At 39.4% G+C, this 15,072-nt stretch overlaps 1 protein-coding gene across 1 annotated transcript in view; it reads right to left on the bottom strand.

Annotated features, from left to right (window-relative positions):
• Nucleotides 1–3,170: 3,170 nt before the first annotated feature.
• LOC137654721 (short/branched chain specific acyl-CoA dehydrogenase, mitochondrial) overlaps nt 3,171–15,072 on the bottom strand; it is a 36,323-nt gene continuing 24,421 nt past the window's right edge. Inside the window, exon 9 of the mRNA XM_068388617.1 lies at nt 3,171–6,448. Within this exon, the coding sequence (XP_068244718.1) occupies nt 6,270–6,448 (179 nt within the window). The 3' untranslated portion in view covers nt 3,171–6,269. The remainder of the gene's footprint in view (nt 6,449–15,072) is intronic.

The raw sequence follows: 15,072 nt of genomic DNA, 5'->3' as shown, positions 1-15,072 counted from the left end.
CTTGATATATGTATGTATGTATGAATCAAAATAGCTGAATGTTCAACATTAGTATATATGTCACAGGCTGGTACATAAACGATGCGTCTATACACCACCGAACCTCTTACTTTACATGTCTCAATATCTACCAAGCTCTTAGAATGATGTTAGCTGTAGTGCGTACTTAAACAAAGTAAAGCAACGATAAATAATGGTAAGTCCTCTCTTTCCAACAGTGTCATATCTCCAGTGGCTGCATTTATTCTCTTGGCACCATGGCTCGAATATGTACACGAGTGTGCGGTGTTCGAAATTTCCTTTTGTTTCATCCTTCTCAATTACCAAATTGGTTTAATTATCTATTCTACTGTAGTTTTATCATTAAACAAAGAATATCAATTGAATGAATTTTTGGTGTATTTCATGTACTGTACATTAATTGTTCAATTGTATCAGTTTGCAAATGTTTTGGAATCTCGTTTTTACTGTACTACGTAAATGTTTAAATTTCTTTTCATGTGTAAATTTGTTATTCACCTTTGAAGCACTTGTATAACTTTATTTTCCTGACAAAAAGCATAAGTAAAGAAGTTAATTATGCGTCTGCTTTGGATCAAACTTGGAACATGATTTTATCTTTCATATAGCCTACATAGGGTGCTGGATTCCTCAAGTATGCCTTAAATAATTGCTAGGGACCTAAAAGAGCCTTCACTTCAAGATTATCTACCTGAAACACTACTCCTTGCATGAACATAGTGCTCCCTTACTAGAGAGATGTGCCTGTAAAGTCAGGCATCACTTAGTTTAATTTGTAGCATAAAATTTCTGCATGATAGCAGCAATTTTATATGGCTAGTGTCTTAATAAAGAAGAATGGAAGACATGTGAACCTATTGGGATGAGCTAAGCATAGATCTTCCAACTGTGATTGCCTCTGTAGACTCCTCGATTACCTCCCTAGCTCTTATTCTGCATGCTGTTGAATTCTATGTCTGTTGCCATAATTATGTCCTAAAAAGTTTTTTTGGGCTCGAGCCATGTCGTCCTGATGGAAGTTCCCTTCGGCTGCTTTCTACTGTATAATATTTCTGCAAGTGATATTACAAGAGAATTACCGTCAGGTATCACAGGGTTCCAACCGCCGGAACGACAATCCGTTGATATAGTGTATAATCAGGGATGCATCCTAAGATAACCATAGATATCTGCAACCCCAATAGACTTTACTTAGTCAAATCCACCAAGGGGAAGGATAAGTGAGGAGCCGTTACATATCCTATCACCTTTCGGTGCTCCATAATCCATGGAGAATGTGATATGGTTACCTTAACCATCTTAAAACACGGACTATCCTGGGACTTACTTGGATATTTTCATGCATTCTACATTTTCTTTGCAGATGACTTTGTTCATTAGCTTTGATGACTAGTGTTTCCAACAAGTTCACTAGGTACAGGTGATCTGAATTTTCCCTATAACTATCTTTGTGGGAACTCTTTATTATGCAAAGGTTGTGTCACCCCTTCTTAATGAATTTAGGAAGCTAGTTATTGTGGAAGGATAAATTGAAGTACAGGTATAGTCAGTCTTCTGTCTTCATTGGTTCTATCTTTGCACATTCGGTCATTTGCGATACAAAATCGTTTACCCTATTAAATGAAAAATCACATCTTAGCGATAAGTACTCTCACGACCCGATGATTTCAAACTGACTGCCCTCCTTTGTGTAATTTCCCTCTCCACACAGCACAACACCCCATCTCTTCCTCACTCAACCTCAGTCTTGTATTGTCTCTCCTTGTGTGTACATCTCCCGCTTCAGTCCTTTTTGGGCAGAATCACATTTTGATGTAAAAATCCTGTACATATCCAGTGTACTTATAGTGATTTTAGTACAAAATATGATGTGTACATTACGCTACCCCAAGCGCCAAACATTCGACGGTTCAAAGAGTTGCATCGAGCTTCAGACTTACTGTGTTGAACTTCAGACATAAAGGGTTAGTGGTGTTGTACTGATACTTTTAATTTTGATTTTCTTAGTGTATTCATTGTGTAGTACTCTAGTGTTAATGGTATATTAACTACTTTACAGTATAAAAAATACTGTATTTTACAAAAGTAATGTACAGGTAGATACAGTATGGGCTACGTGTACGCCGAGTTTGAACGGTGCGAGTTGACTTGCCGAAAACAGCGAACACTTACTTGTGCGCTAATTAAGCTGTACTGTAGTGATAGTACTGTACATATATTATAGTAATACAGTATGTACTACAGTACCAGTGAGTATTATATTAGATAGGAATAACAGTGTTTTGGTATCAAAGTACATTATTTACAGGTACGTGTATTGCAATCTTATAAACGAGTGTACATGTACTGTACTTTTACTGTAATGTGTTCATATTGTAATACTGTACAATAATTATACAGTTCTGTGATAAAATCCAAGTAAAACAATATCAGTTAGTACAGTCAGTTACTTGGTGTATTAATCGTCCGCACGAAGGCAATGGGCTGCTAGTTGTTAGGTTAGGAGTTAACCCACCCTAGGGAAGCAAGTATTTGTGGATTCTTAGGCCTGTCTCTGTTCCAAACCCCTGCAAATAAGGAGGGCTGACTACTGATTTTTGGTAAAAAATATTGTTAGAAGAATTATGTAGAAATTTACTTCCAAATACAGTATTGTATTTCTATCTGGAGATGAATACAGCCTCCTAAAAGGCTGACTAAATATGCCTAAAATGTTTTCTAGAGCTCTATGGTTTGAAATGCAACCCACAATTATTCTGTTCCACTGGGATTTAGGTATCACTTAAATTCATTGTTTGATTTGTAAGTTTTATTATGACCATTAGAAACATTTACTTTATTCTTTGCTAAATCCTCCTTTCCAATCCATTGTTTAGGCCAGCATGATTGAATGTTTTTGTAAAATATTTCTGCCTGAAGTGATATATGTACATATTCATATAGCAGTACCAGCCGAACACGGTCGAGTCCCTTGTCAGGCTGGGAGGAACATAGGAAAGGTCCCTTTTTTTTTCATTTGTTTGATGTCGTCTCCCCCCAAAATTGGGGAAGTGCCTTGGTATATGTGTATGTATGTATATTCATATACAAAAATTTCTGTCTCATCTGGTCCACTGATGCAATATTTTGACAGGATGATAAAAAAGAAATTAAGAAACTATATTTATTTCTATTTTGATAATCACAACACTAATTAATATTTGGTCTTCATTCTAATGTAATAACATCCTATACAGACAATAATGTTCTGATAAAAATCTACCTGTCAATTGTATATTACACAACACAAACCTACTGTACTCGAACATTTTAACAATCACTCTTGTAAGGGGAAGCCTTTAGATAAAATGAGTTCAATAGAGTGAAACTTTTCCTTTGTTATTACAAACCACATTTCAGATCAAAGTTCATATGGGTATTTAAACATACAGAAAAAAACGATGCAAATGTACAACTATGATACAAAATTCAGTACTATTCCCTCAATGTGAAAAGATATTTCATACAATGAATTCATCACATATCTTACACTGACAATTATTCTTGCCTAGTCACAACTTTTTGGATAGTGTATATTAACCTTCTGGTGATCCTGGCTGTGACCAAATCGCTGTCAGGTTCATGACTTTAGGCCAGGGAGCATTGATATCATAATCAAAAATACTTACGTTGACGTTTAGTAGGTGAATAAATTTTCTATTTAGCACTTATGGCTACATAAACAAATGGCGCCACATTGCACCATCGGATTCTCAGAGGGTTGAACTGTTATCAATATTGTAAAGCTTAATATACATCTTGCTTTGAGCAATAAAGAATATTGGCAAAATACACCATATGTACACCAAGGATTATTCTTGAGTTTAATCAAATTATATAATTACATCGACCACTCTTGAATCTGTAGATAACAACCACTTATCACAAATATATATACCTACACAAATGCTGTGGCACCCTAGCAGTACCAGCTGAACTCGGTTGAGTCCCTGGTTAGGCTGGAGGAACGTAGAGAGTAGAGGTCCCCTTTTTTGTTTTGTTTCATTTGTTGATGTCGGCTACCCCCCAAAATTGGGGGAAGTGCCTTGGTATATGTATGTGTATGTACAAATGAGTACAGCACTGTTATTGTTTTGGTTAATATGGCTTTTTAAATAACATTACTATTGAAATCTATACCTAAGTTTTCCCAGAGATCAGTACTCTCCTTTTACCAAGAGCTTGAAATCAAATTTTACCCAATAAACATAATGCTACACTAAAAATGAGCCAAACAGTATCCCTTATAATCATTATATTTATCAATATGTACAACGATACTAAACCAGGTACATTGGTTAGTCAAACTACCAAGCTAAGTTAGTAGCAAACTTTACATTTAACAACAAAATCTAACATAAGCATACTAATCACAGAAAATAAATGACAAGAATTTGTTCGAGATTGTCATGAAATAATTTTATTCCAATTACCTACCAATTATAATTGCCCAAACCATTAAAAACTACTGTACAAATATTTTATAACACTAAAAAATACTGTTATTAATGGAAAAGAACTATACATAATGATCTGTTTAGTTAAATCAGCCAGGCGAGTTTAATTTCGGAATGTAAAATTAGTAAAAATTTATTCCAAGTTTTCTGTGCCAATAATGTACTCCTAAAACTAACATAAGATTTTATAACCAAAGAGAAATCTAGAAAAAAAATAGTAAACTAAACACTTGTACTAATAAGAAAATCAATGTTCTGCTTAAGGGACAACTGGTGAGAGTTAACATCTTATTTCAGGAATCCTGACTATCATTAGCCCCCTTGCCTTCAAAATATCATAATTAACCACAACAGACATAATTTGTTAGTAAAAATTTCTATTAATTTAATGATAACTGAATTTATCCCTGAAATTATTTAGATTTGTGAAATCAAGTTCCAAGCGAAATTTCATATCACCGAGACTAACACTCCGTGGTTAATAACTGCAGAAGAAATTTTACACATAAAACACCATAAAGAATGTTAATACTTGCAGCTAAACAGAAGGAGTATTACTGTATATTCTGCTAAATATACTTATACAATATTGCTTAAAACAATGAGTAAGAAAACTGATATTGAATGCTTCTCTTGAGTAATACTTAGCCCCAAAACTAAACTTTACATTTTAAAACTCCAAATTGATAACAAATTGCATAAAGAAAATATATGAAAAATTACATAAAGAAAAATCCAATGAGTCAACGTGTACAACACCAATATTTTTCACTCATTTTTTCAATTTGATTATTAATCGGCTTCATTTTTGCTGGTTTTGTTATTTTTAAACTTCAATGCTCTGTTAACATTTAAAGATTTTTACAATTAGCCCTTTCTGAACATTTCAAAACTAGAAAGTCTTTTATCCAAAGTTTCATTATTTATCTATACTGTGCAACATGCCAAGTAATAATTCATTATCCAAAGTTAAACTATTTTAATATGCTGTATAGAAACTTTTTTAAACAAAATCAACAGCGTCATTGTGTATCTATTCTGCCCTTAACAGCTCATATTTTCCAGACTGGATTAGAAAAGAAAGAAGACTGTTTTCCATATTATTTTATGGCTCTTTCTGGAAAAATATCAAAGAAAGATGTTTGCATTCCCACTTGATAATAAGAAATATTATTTACTTTTACCTCACTCTTTGCCAGAGCAAAGAAATAAAAATTATAAAACCATTGAGGAAGCACAAACAGCATTGCAGCACAAATGTTGATCATATCTAATTCAATTGACCTTAATTAAAACATTTGACACTTTAGGACATATTTTGACTCATATGGTTAAGCTACCAAATAATAATCATTAAAAGGTATAACTCATAATTACCAATAAGTATTGAACTGATGCCTTCATACGGCCAGTGAAAAAATACACCATCATCAAACCACAGTATAATGATTCCACAAGGTAACCGCAAATCTCTTTAAAATAATAACCTATTTAATCTCCCACTTTGATGTGAACTCATTAGCAAAGATGTCATCAATTTCTACTACATAGTTTCCCATATACCGTATCTGAAGAATTTACTAGTGTACAAAAAAACTAGTTATCTGGCATATCCATATAAAAAGACTGTACTTACATAGCTAGCAAGTCATCTATAAGTACACCTTTTAAAAGTCCTCTGCAAAAACAACAAAGATTATGATGCAATAAAGTATACCGTCTAAGCATTCCAGAAGACAACGATTACGATACTTAACTCTCATATTCCTGGGCAATTAATTTTGCTATGGTGTTTAATTGTATGTGAGACGTACCTTCATAAATGGTCCCAATCTTACAGTCCCGGTAGTACTTTTCCACTGGGAAGTCCCTGGTAAATCCAACCCCACCCATCAATTCGATACACTTGGAAGTCACTCGTGTTGCTACCTCTGTAATGTGAAGAGTAAATTCAAGATTGGATTACTTAAGTCTGTAAGAATAAATGTTTACAATACAATGTTAACTTCAAGATTGGATTACTTAAGTCTGTAAGAATAAATGTTTACAATACAATGTTAACTCTTCTAACCCCAATGGACATACTGGTACGTTTCACAAAACTCATCCCTTAACCCCCAAGGACGTACCAGTACGTCTTTGCAAAAAACTGCTATTTGCATTTTTTTTTTGCATATTTTTGATAACTTCATGAGAAACTTCAGGCATTTTCCAAAATAATGAGACCAACCTGACCTCCCTATGATGAAAATTAAGGCTGTCAGCACAATCTAAAATAAAAAATATTACAAAACGTGCTTGAAAAAGAAAAACGCCTGGGGGTTAAGGGTTGGAAAGTTCAAAATAGCAATGGGGGTAAAAGGGTTAAAAATTGGCCTTATTTATGCAAATAATATAGATTTGAAGCACATGGAATGTCTAAAGAATGAATAGCCTTGTTCATATAGTCTAAAAAGACCATATATTTTAAAGTTTTTTAGAAGCCATATGATAAAACAAGATTTGAAGAATCATGAATACAGGCACTTACCCATATACTATATATAGGACTGACAATTAATATGAGTAAAGCTAAGATAATGTTCAACGAAAAGGCAGAGATACAACGAATAAGGGTTATGGATAAACCTGTAGAGATTGATAATGAATATACATACTTGGGACAGACAGTAAGAGTTTCCCCAGGAGACCAAAATTAAAAGAAGGATAAGCATGGGATGGAGAGCTTTTGGTAAAGAAATTTGGATTATGATAAGTAAAATTCCACTTTTTAAATATTTAACTTAGCCGGTGAATATATAGCTGCAACTCTGTTGCTCGACAGACAAACTGTACAGAAAAAACTCGCCAGCGATCGCTATACAGGTTGCGGGTGTGCCCAACAGCGCCATCTGTCGACCAGATACCAAGCTCTATGTAAACAAAGACTCAATTTTCTCTCTGTCGACGTGTCGACAAGACGTACTTTACTCGCTGTTGCTAAACTGGAGTTTTTCACATCTTATTGGTGAAGTACTATATTCTGGTTTTGAGCTTTCGCTGTGCAGGGTTTTTCTTCAAACAAATCCTTGAACTCTTTTTTGTATCGGATTCATTGTTGATGACTTAGATAGTTTTTGGAATTTTCCCTTGACCAATTCAAAATGGCTGACCCTTCACAAGTTCCCAAATTTAGAAAATGCAATGCTAGGGACTGTTCTAGGCGTCTTCCGAAGGCTTCTATCGACCCTCACACTGTTTGTTCCAATTGTCGGGGTAAAACCTGTCAATTGGAAGATCGGTGTGAGGAGTGCGTGGGCCTTTCGGAATTCGATTTTATCGAATTTGAAAAGTACACACGCAGGCTAGAGAGAGATAGAGTTAGGAGAAGTTCTTCTAGGTCTATTGATGTTTCCTCTCCTCATGCCCCACAACCTATTCCTTCCCCTGTAGTGGTTGTTCCTAACCCCCCTCCTAGCACTCAGGAACCTTCGATGGCTGACATGATGCGTGCCATCCATGCCCTGGGGGAGAGAGTTGAGTCCCTTGCAAGTGACCGTAATCAGCTCATGGCGGATGTTAAGGAGCTTAAGTGCCAAAGTGCAGTGGGAAGTGCTAAAGTGCCAAGTGATAGTGTTGTGAACAGTGTTGCGCTTGAGGGTTCGTCTGTTCGTGCCTGTCGTCCTCCTAGTCCGGGACCTCTTGCAAGCTCCCAAGTCCAGGGGAGAAGCAATGTCGTACGACGCATGGGTTCGAGAGGCTTTAATCAGCGAACAGACGTTCCCTCCATGGTATCAGGCGTATCTCCCCAAGATCGCCCCTACCTACGTAAGACGAGAGAGCCCATTTATACCTCGTCGTCTGAAGGTGTTTCTCGTAAGAAACTTTGGATCAAGGTCTCACGGCCTTTAAAACGTAAATCGGTCCCTTCAGGACAAGTCCAACGTCCCGGTTGTAGCCACTGGGTCAGTTCGGACTCGTTGCCGTCATCTGATGACTGCTCACCGCCTAAGAGAGGCAAAGCGGTACCGTTTCAGACACTAACACCGTCTGTCGCCGCACCTGCTCCCGTAGACCCTAAGTGGGCTTTGCTGCAAGACATGCAGTCCAAGCTTACGTCTTTGATGCAGGACTTTCATGCGAAGAAGGTTGCTGCCGTACCAGCAGCGAGTGCAGTACCTAGCCTACAACCTTCCAAGCGATCGGTTGTGCGTCCTGTTGACGCTGAGGTAACCTTCTCACGTATACCAGTTGAGGGGGTTCCTCCACCGATGCGATCCAGTGTGGGCTGCCAGCCGCATGTTGACGTTAAGCGACGCACGGAGGTTGTTGTTGATGTTCTGGACGTTCAACAACCATCAGAGGTGACTAGTTTTGACGCGGTGCGTCAACCTCCGCAACCCAGTGTGGTTTCCACTGCGCAACCCAGTCAGTCTAGACAGTCTCGGGTAGACGCTGTGCTTCCTCGCGCTACCATGGTTGTTGACAGTTCACAGACTGTGCAACAGTTCCATGACGTTGCGTCTGGCTCCGTCACGCATGCACCAGTGCGACCGGACTCAGCGAACCAGACGTTACCCACTCCGTTGCCGTTTCCTCATCAGTTTTCGGATGAGGAACTTTCTGATGATGATGTTGCTGCACATCAAGATGATCAACAATCAGAACTGGACGAGCCTAAGTCAACTCAACCCTCTTTGGACTTTAGAAAAGTTTTGGCTATTTTCAAAGAGTTGTTTCCTGACCAGTTTGTTTCTGTGGCTCCTCGTTCTCCGCCTTCAGAGTTTGTTTTAGGCATGCCTTCTACCGCACCTGCCTTTACTAGACTCGTTCTCGCACGCTCGTCTAAGAGAGCTTTGCGGGTGATAGGAGACTGGTTAGAGTCCAAGAAGAGTTTAGGGAAGACAGCATTTGCTTTTCCCCCTGCTAGACTCTCTTCTAGATCGAGCGTCTGGTATGCCACGGGAGAAGTTCTCGGCTTGGGAGTTCCTGCCTCTGCCCAGGGCGACTTCTCAAGTCTTGTAGACTCTCCCCGCCGCCTTGCCATGAGACGCTCAAAGATTTGTTGGTCATCATCGGACCTAGACCACCTTATGAAAGGAATCTTTAGGGCTTTTGAAGTCTTTAACTTCTTAGACTGGTGCCTAGGAGCCCTGAGCAGGAAAATCTCTTCGACAGATTATTATTATTATTATTATTATTACTATCCAAGCTACAACCCTAATTGGAAAAGCAAGATGCTATAAGCCCAGGGGCTCCAACAGGGAAAAATAGCCCAGTGAGGAAAGGAAATAAGAAAATAAATAACTGAAGAGAACAAATTAACAATAAATCATTCTAAAAAAAAATAATGTCAAAAGAGATATATCATATATAAACTATTAACAACGTCAACAACAAATATGTCATATATAAACTATAAAAAGACTCATGTCCGCCTGGTCAACAAAAAAGCATTTGCTCCAACTTTGAACTTTTGAAGTTCTACTGATTCAACAACCCGATTAGGAAGATCATTCCACAACTTGGTAACAGCTGGAATAAAACTTCTAGAGTACTGCGTAGTATTGAGTCTTATGATGGAGAAGGCCTGGCTATTAGAATTAACTGCCTGCCTAGTATTACGAACAGGATAGAATTGTCCAGGGAGATCTGAATGTAAAGGATGGTCAGAGTTATGAAAAATCTTATGCAACATGCATAATGAACTAATTGATCGACGGTGCCAGAGATTAATATCTAGATCAGGAATAAGAAATTTAATAGACCGTAAGTTTCTGTCCAACAAATTAAGATGAGAATCAGCAGCTGAAGACCAGACAGGAGAACAATACTCAAAACAAGGTAGAATAAAAGAATTAAAACATTTCTTCAGAATAGATTGATCACCGAATATCTTAAAAGACTTTCTCAATAAGCCAATTTTTTGTGCAATTGAAGAAGACACAGACCTTATATGTTTCTCAAAAGTAAATTTGCTGTCAAGAATCACGCCTAAAATTTTGAAAGAGTCATACAAATTTAAAGAAACATTATCAATACTGAGATCCGGATGTTGAGGAGCCACCGTCCTTGACCTACTTACAATCATACTTTGAGTTTTGTTAGGATTCAACTTCATACCCCATAATTTGCACCATGCACTAATTTTAGCTAAATCTCTATTAAGGGATTCACCAACCCCAGATCTACATTCAGGGGATGGAATTGATGCAAAGAGAGTAGCATCATCTGCATATGCAACAAGCTTATTTTCTAGGCCAAACCACATGTCATGTGTATATAGTATGAAAAGTAATGGGCCAAGAACACTACCCTGTGGAACACCGGATATCACATTCCTATACTCACTATGGTGCCCATCAACAACAACTCTTTGAGATCTACTACTTAAAAAATCAATAATAATGCTAAGAAACGACCCACCCACTCCCAACTGTTTCAGTTTGAAAACAAGGGCCTCATGATTAACACGGTCAAAGGCAGCACTAAAATCAAGGCCAATCATACGAACTTCCCGACCACAATCAAGGGATTTCTGTACTGCATTGGAGATTGTAAGAAGGGCATCACATGCTCCAAGGCCTTTACGAAAACCAAATTGCAAACTAGGGAATAGATGATTACCTTCAGCAAACCTATTAAGACGTTTTGCCAGAAGACGTTCAAAAACTTTAGATAATATGGGAGTTATGGAAATTGGGCGGTAATCAGTGGGACTTGAGCTACCACAAACACATTTACATAGAGGAGTAACATTACCAATTCTCCAACTAGTGCTAAAAGCTCCTCTTCTTGCTAACTTGCGTAAAATAACAGATAACTTTGGAGCTAAGAAATCTGCTGTCTTTATAAAAAACAAAGGAAAAATACCATTTGGGTCTACACCTCCATAAGCATCAAGGTCCATCAACAGAGCTTTAATCTCACGAGATCGAAAAGCTAAACTAGTTAGTTTAGCCTCAGGAAAACAGGAATGAGGAAGTTCAAGTTTTTCATTACTCTGTTTACTGTCAAAAACATCAGCCAAAAGGGTTGCCTTTTCCTTTGGACAGTGAGTGACGGAGCCATCTGGTTTAAGTAAAGGAGGAACTGTTGCATCTACACCAAAGAGTGCAGATTTAAGGGTAGACCACCATTTATGTTCCTGAGTTGTACCAGAGAGGGTTTCCTTTATGATTAAATTGTACTCCTTTTCAGTTGAGGCATAAACTCTCTGAGCAAAAGCTCGAAGCTGAGTATAGTTGTTCCAGGTCAAATCTGATCTGTTACCCTTCCAAAGGTGATAGGCCTCCTGCTTCTCCAAATAAGCACGTCTACAATCATCATTGAACCATGGTTTGTCCTTCATTCGGTACCTTAGCACACGAGAAGGGATACGCCTATCAATTATGTTGACTAGATTCTCATTCAAAGGGACAACAGGATCTACACTATTATATAATTGTGACCAATTCAAGCACAAAAGATCATGCAAAATCCCATTCCAGTCTGCTTGGGATTTCATATAAATTTTACAAGAATATGATATATCAGGGACAGGCTGCTCAGTCTTCACTAATAATGAAATCAAGGCATGATCAGAAGTCCCGACTGGAGAACCAACCTTACTAGTTATAACGCCAGGGGAGTCAGTGTATACGAGGTCCAAGCAATTACCAGACCTGTGAGTAGCTTCATTTATGATTTGCTCACAGCCTGATTCAGAGGCAAAGTCTAAAGCTCTTAAGCCATGGCGATCGGTAGGAGAGATAGAACTCAACCACTCCCTATGGTGAGCATTAAAATCACCAACAAAGACAAACGAAGCCTTTCTATCATCTTCTTGTATCTTAGCCATAATGGTAAGAAGACAATCGAAGATAGAATCATCCATGTCTGGATTCCGGTAGATTGAACACAAATAAAAGTTGTTATGCCTGCCACAAACTTTTATTACCTGAATCTCATGACATCCACATTGATAGCAGGACTTATGAGAAGCAGGGTACTCGGTCCTAATATACACCGCCATTCCCCTGGCCCTAGGAATGGAATCACGTTTCAGCATTATTGGCTTCTTAAAACCAGTTATAAGGAGCTCAGATGAGTGCCTCATATTAGAAACCAAAGTTTCTGAGCACAAAAGAATATCATACTGTCTGGACGCAACTGTAAGGTCTCGGATATTTGCATGAAGACCACGAATATTGCAATACAGAAGACGACATTGACGAAATCTAGGACGTACTGGTCCCGGATTTCGCTCAATGTCTCCAGACAGCATAAGAATTAATAGAAATAAAAAAGAGACATCATACTTAAAAACTAGATTAACAAGAATTAAAACAAAAACAATATGTACAGAATAATAATAAAAGTGATTGATGATATCCATAGACTATAGTAAAAAGTCGGAAAAACTGGTCAACATGGAGGAGCCGATACACCATGCAAGGCTAAATACCCTCCAGGTTAGCCACTTCAACTGAAGGGAGGACAGTAAGGATGGTTTTGAGAAGAAAAAATCAGAAAAAGGAAAAGACAACCTCTTGATAAACCACCAGGCATCCATGGCCCTTCTATTAAGCCTGTCCAACACACCATTTCAAAAAAACAAGAGGAAGAAAAAAAAAAAAAAAGATAGAATAGTGTGCCCGAGTGTACCCTCAAGCAAGAGAACTCTAACCCAAGACAGTGGAAGACCATGGTACAGAGGCTATGGCACTACCCAAGACTAGAGGACAATGGTTTAATTTTGGAGTGTCCTTCTCCTAGAAGAGCTGCTTACCATAGCTAAAGAGTCTCTTCTACCCTAACCAAGAGGAAAGTACACTGAACAAATTGCAGTGCAGTAATTAACCCTTTGCTCATTATGTCCTGCATGGACAAGGCCGTCCGTGATGGGTCCAATGAGCTTGCTGCCTCATTTGTGTCCGGAGTCCTGAAAAAGCGAGAGTCTCTCTGCTCGTTCCTTTCTGCTGGAGTTACACCATGCCAGAGATCTGAGCTTCTCTTTGCTCCCCTTTCCAAGTGCCTATTTCCAGAAGTCCTGATAAAGGAAATAGCTGCTTCGTTAGTGCAGAAGGACACTCACGATCTAGTTGCGTCCTCAGCTCGCAAAGCTCCCCCTTTGCCTACCTTGTCAGCTAGACCAAGGATGGACACTCCAGCGTCTCGCTTTATTCCGCCCTTTCGTGGCAGAGCCTCCAGCAGAGGAGGTGCTCGTGCCGAAGGGAAGTGAGGGAAGAGGAAAGGATCCAAGTCCTCTAAGGGCAGAGTCTGACTGCCCGCAACTTCAGACAGCAGTGGGAGCCAGACTCAAGAACTTCTGGCAAGCCTGGGAGAGGAGAGGCGCAGATTCACAATCTGTGAAGTTGCTCAGAGAGGGGTACAAGATCCCGTTTGTACGCAAACCCCCTCTAGCAACGTCTCCCATCGATCTCTCTCCCAGGTACAGAGAGGAAGAAAAGAGACAAGCCCTAAAACTGGAAGTGTCTCTTTTGCTAGAGAAGGGAGCGGTGGTCAAAGTCTCGGACCTTCAATCACCGGGATTCTACAACCGCCTCTTCCTGGTTTCAAAGAAGACAGGAGGTTGGAGGCCGGTGCTAGACGTCAGTGCTCTGAATGTCTTTGTCACAAAGACGAAGTTCTCCATGGAGACCACAAAGTCAGTCTTAGCAGCGGTCAGAAGGGAAGACTGGATGGTCTCCCTAGACCTAAGGGACGCCTACTTCCACGTCCCCATCCACTCAGACTCCCAACCTTTTCTGAGATTCGTTTTCGAAAATGTGGTCTACCAGTTTCGGGCCCTGTGCTTTGGCCTAAGCACAGCTCCTCTCGTGTTTACGAGGCTGATGAGGAATGTAGCCAAATTCCTCCACTTATCGGACATCCGAGCCTCCCATTATTTGGACGACTGGCTTCTCAGAGCCTCTTCCAGTCGTCGCTGTCTGAAGGATCTCAAGTGGACTCTAGATCTGACCAAGGAATTGGGACTCCTAGTCAATTTGGAAAAGTCGCAACTGGTCCCATCCCAAACTATTGTGTATTTAGGGATGGAGATTCACAGTTTAGCTTTTCGGGCTTTTCCGTCGGCCCCCAGAATAAGTCAAGCCCTGTTATTCATCCAGAACATGCTGAAGAAGGAACGCTGCTCAGTCAGGCTGTGGATGAGTCTGGTAGGGACGCTATCATCCCTGGAACAATTTGTGTCATTAGGAAGACTACACCTCCGTCCGCTTCAATACCATCTAGCTTTTCACTGGAAAAAGGACAAGACGCTAGAAGCGGTCTCGATCCCGATTTCCGAAAAGATGAAGTCTTGTCTGACTTGGTGGAAGGACAATATCAACTTAAGAGAGGGTCTTCCCCTGGCTGTTCAGACTCCCAACCACGTTCTCTTCTCGGACGCATCGGACGTGGGCTGGGGCGCGACACTAGACGGTCGGGAATGCTCAGGACTGTGGAACTCGAGTCAGAGGAACATGCATATCAACTGCAAGGAGCTGTTGGCAGTACATCTGGCCTTGAAAAGCTTCAAGTCTCTCCGAGGCAAAGTGGTGGAAGTGAACTCAGACAACACCACGGCCTTGGC

The sequence above is a fragment of the Palaemon carinicauda genome, chromosome 15 (assembly GCF_036898095.1).
Source record: "Palaemon carinicauda isolate YSFRI2023 chromosome 15, ASM3689809v2, whole genome shotgun sequence".
Taxonomy (NCBI): domain Eukaryota; kingdom Metazoa; phylum Arthropoda; class Malacostraca; order Decapoda; family Palaemonidae; genus Palaemon; species Palaemon carinicauda.
The sequence above is the reverse complement of the archived record's forward strand: the minus strand, read 5'-3'. Positions and strand labels throughout refer to the sequence as shown.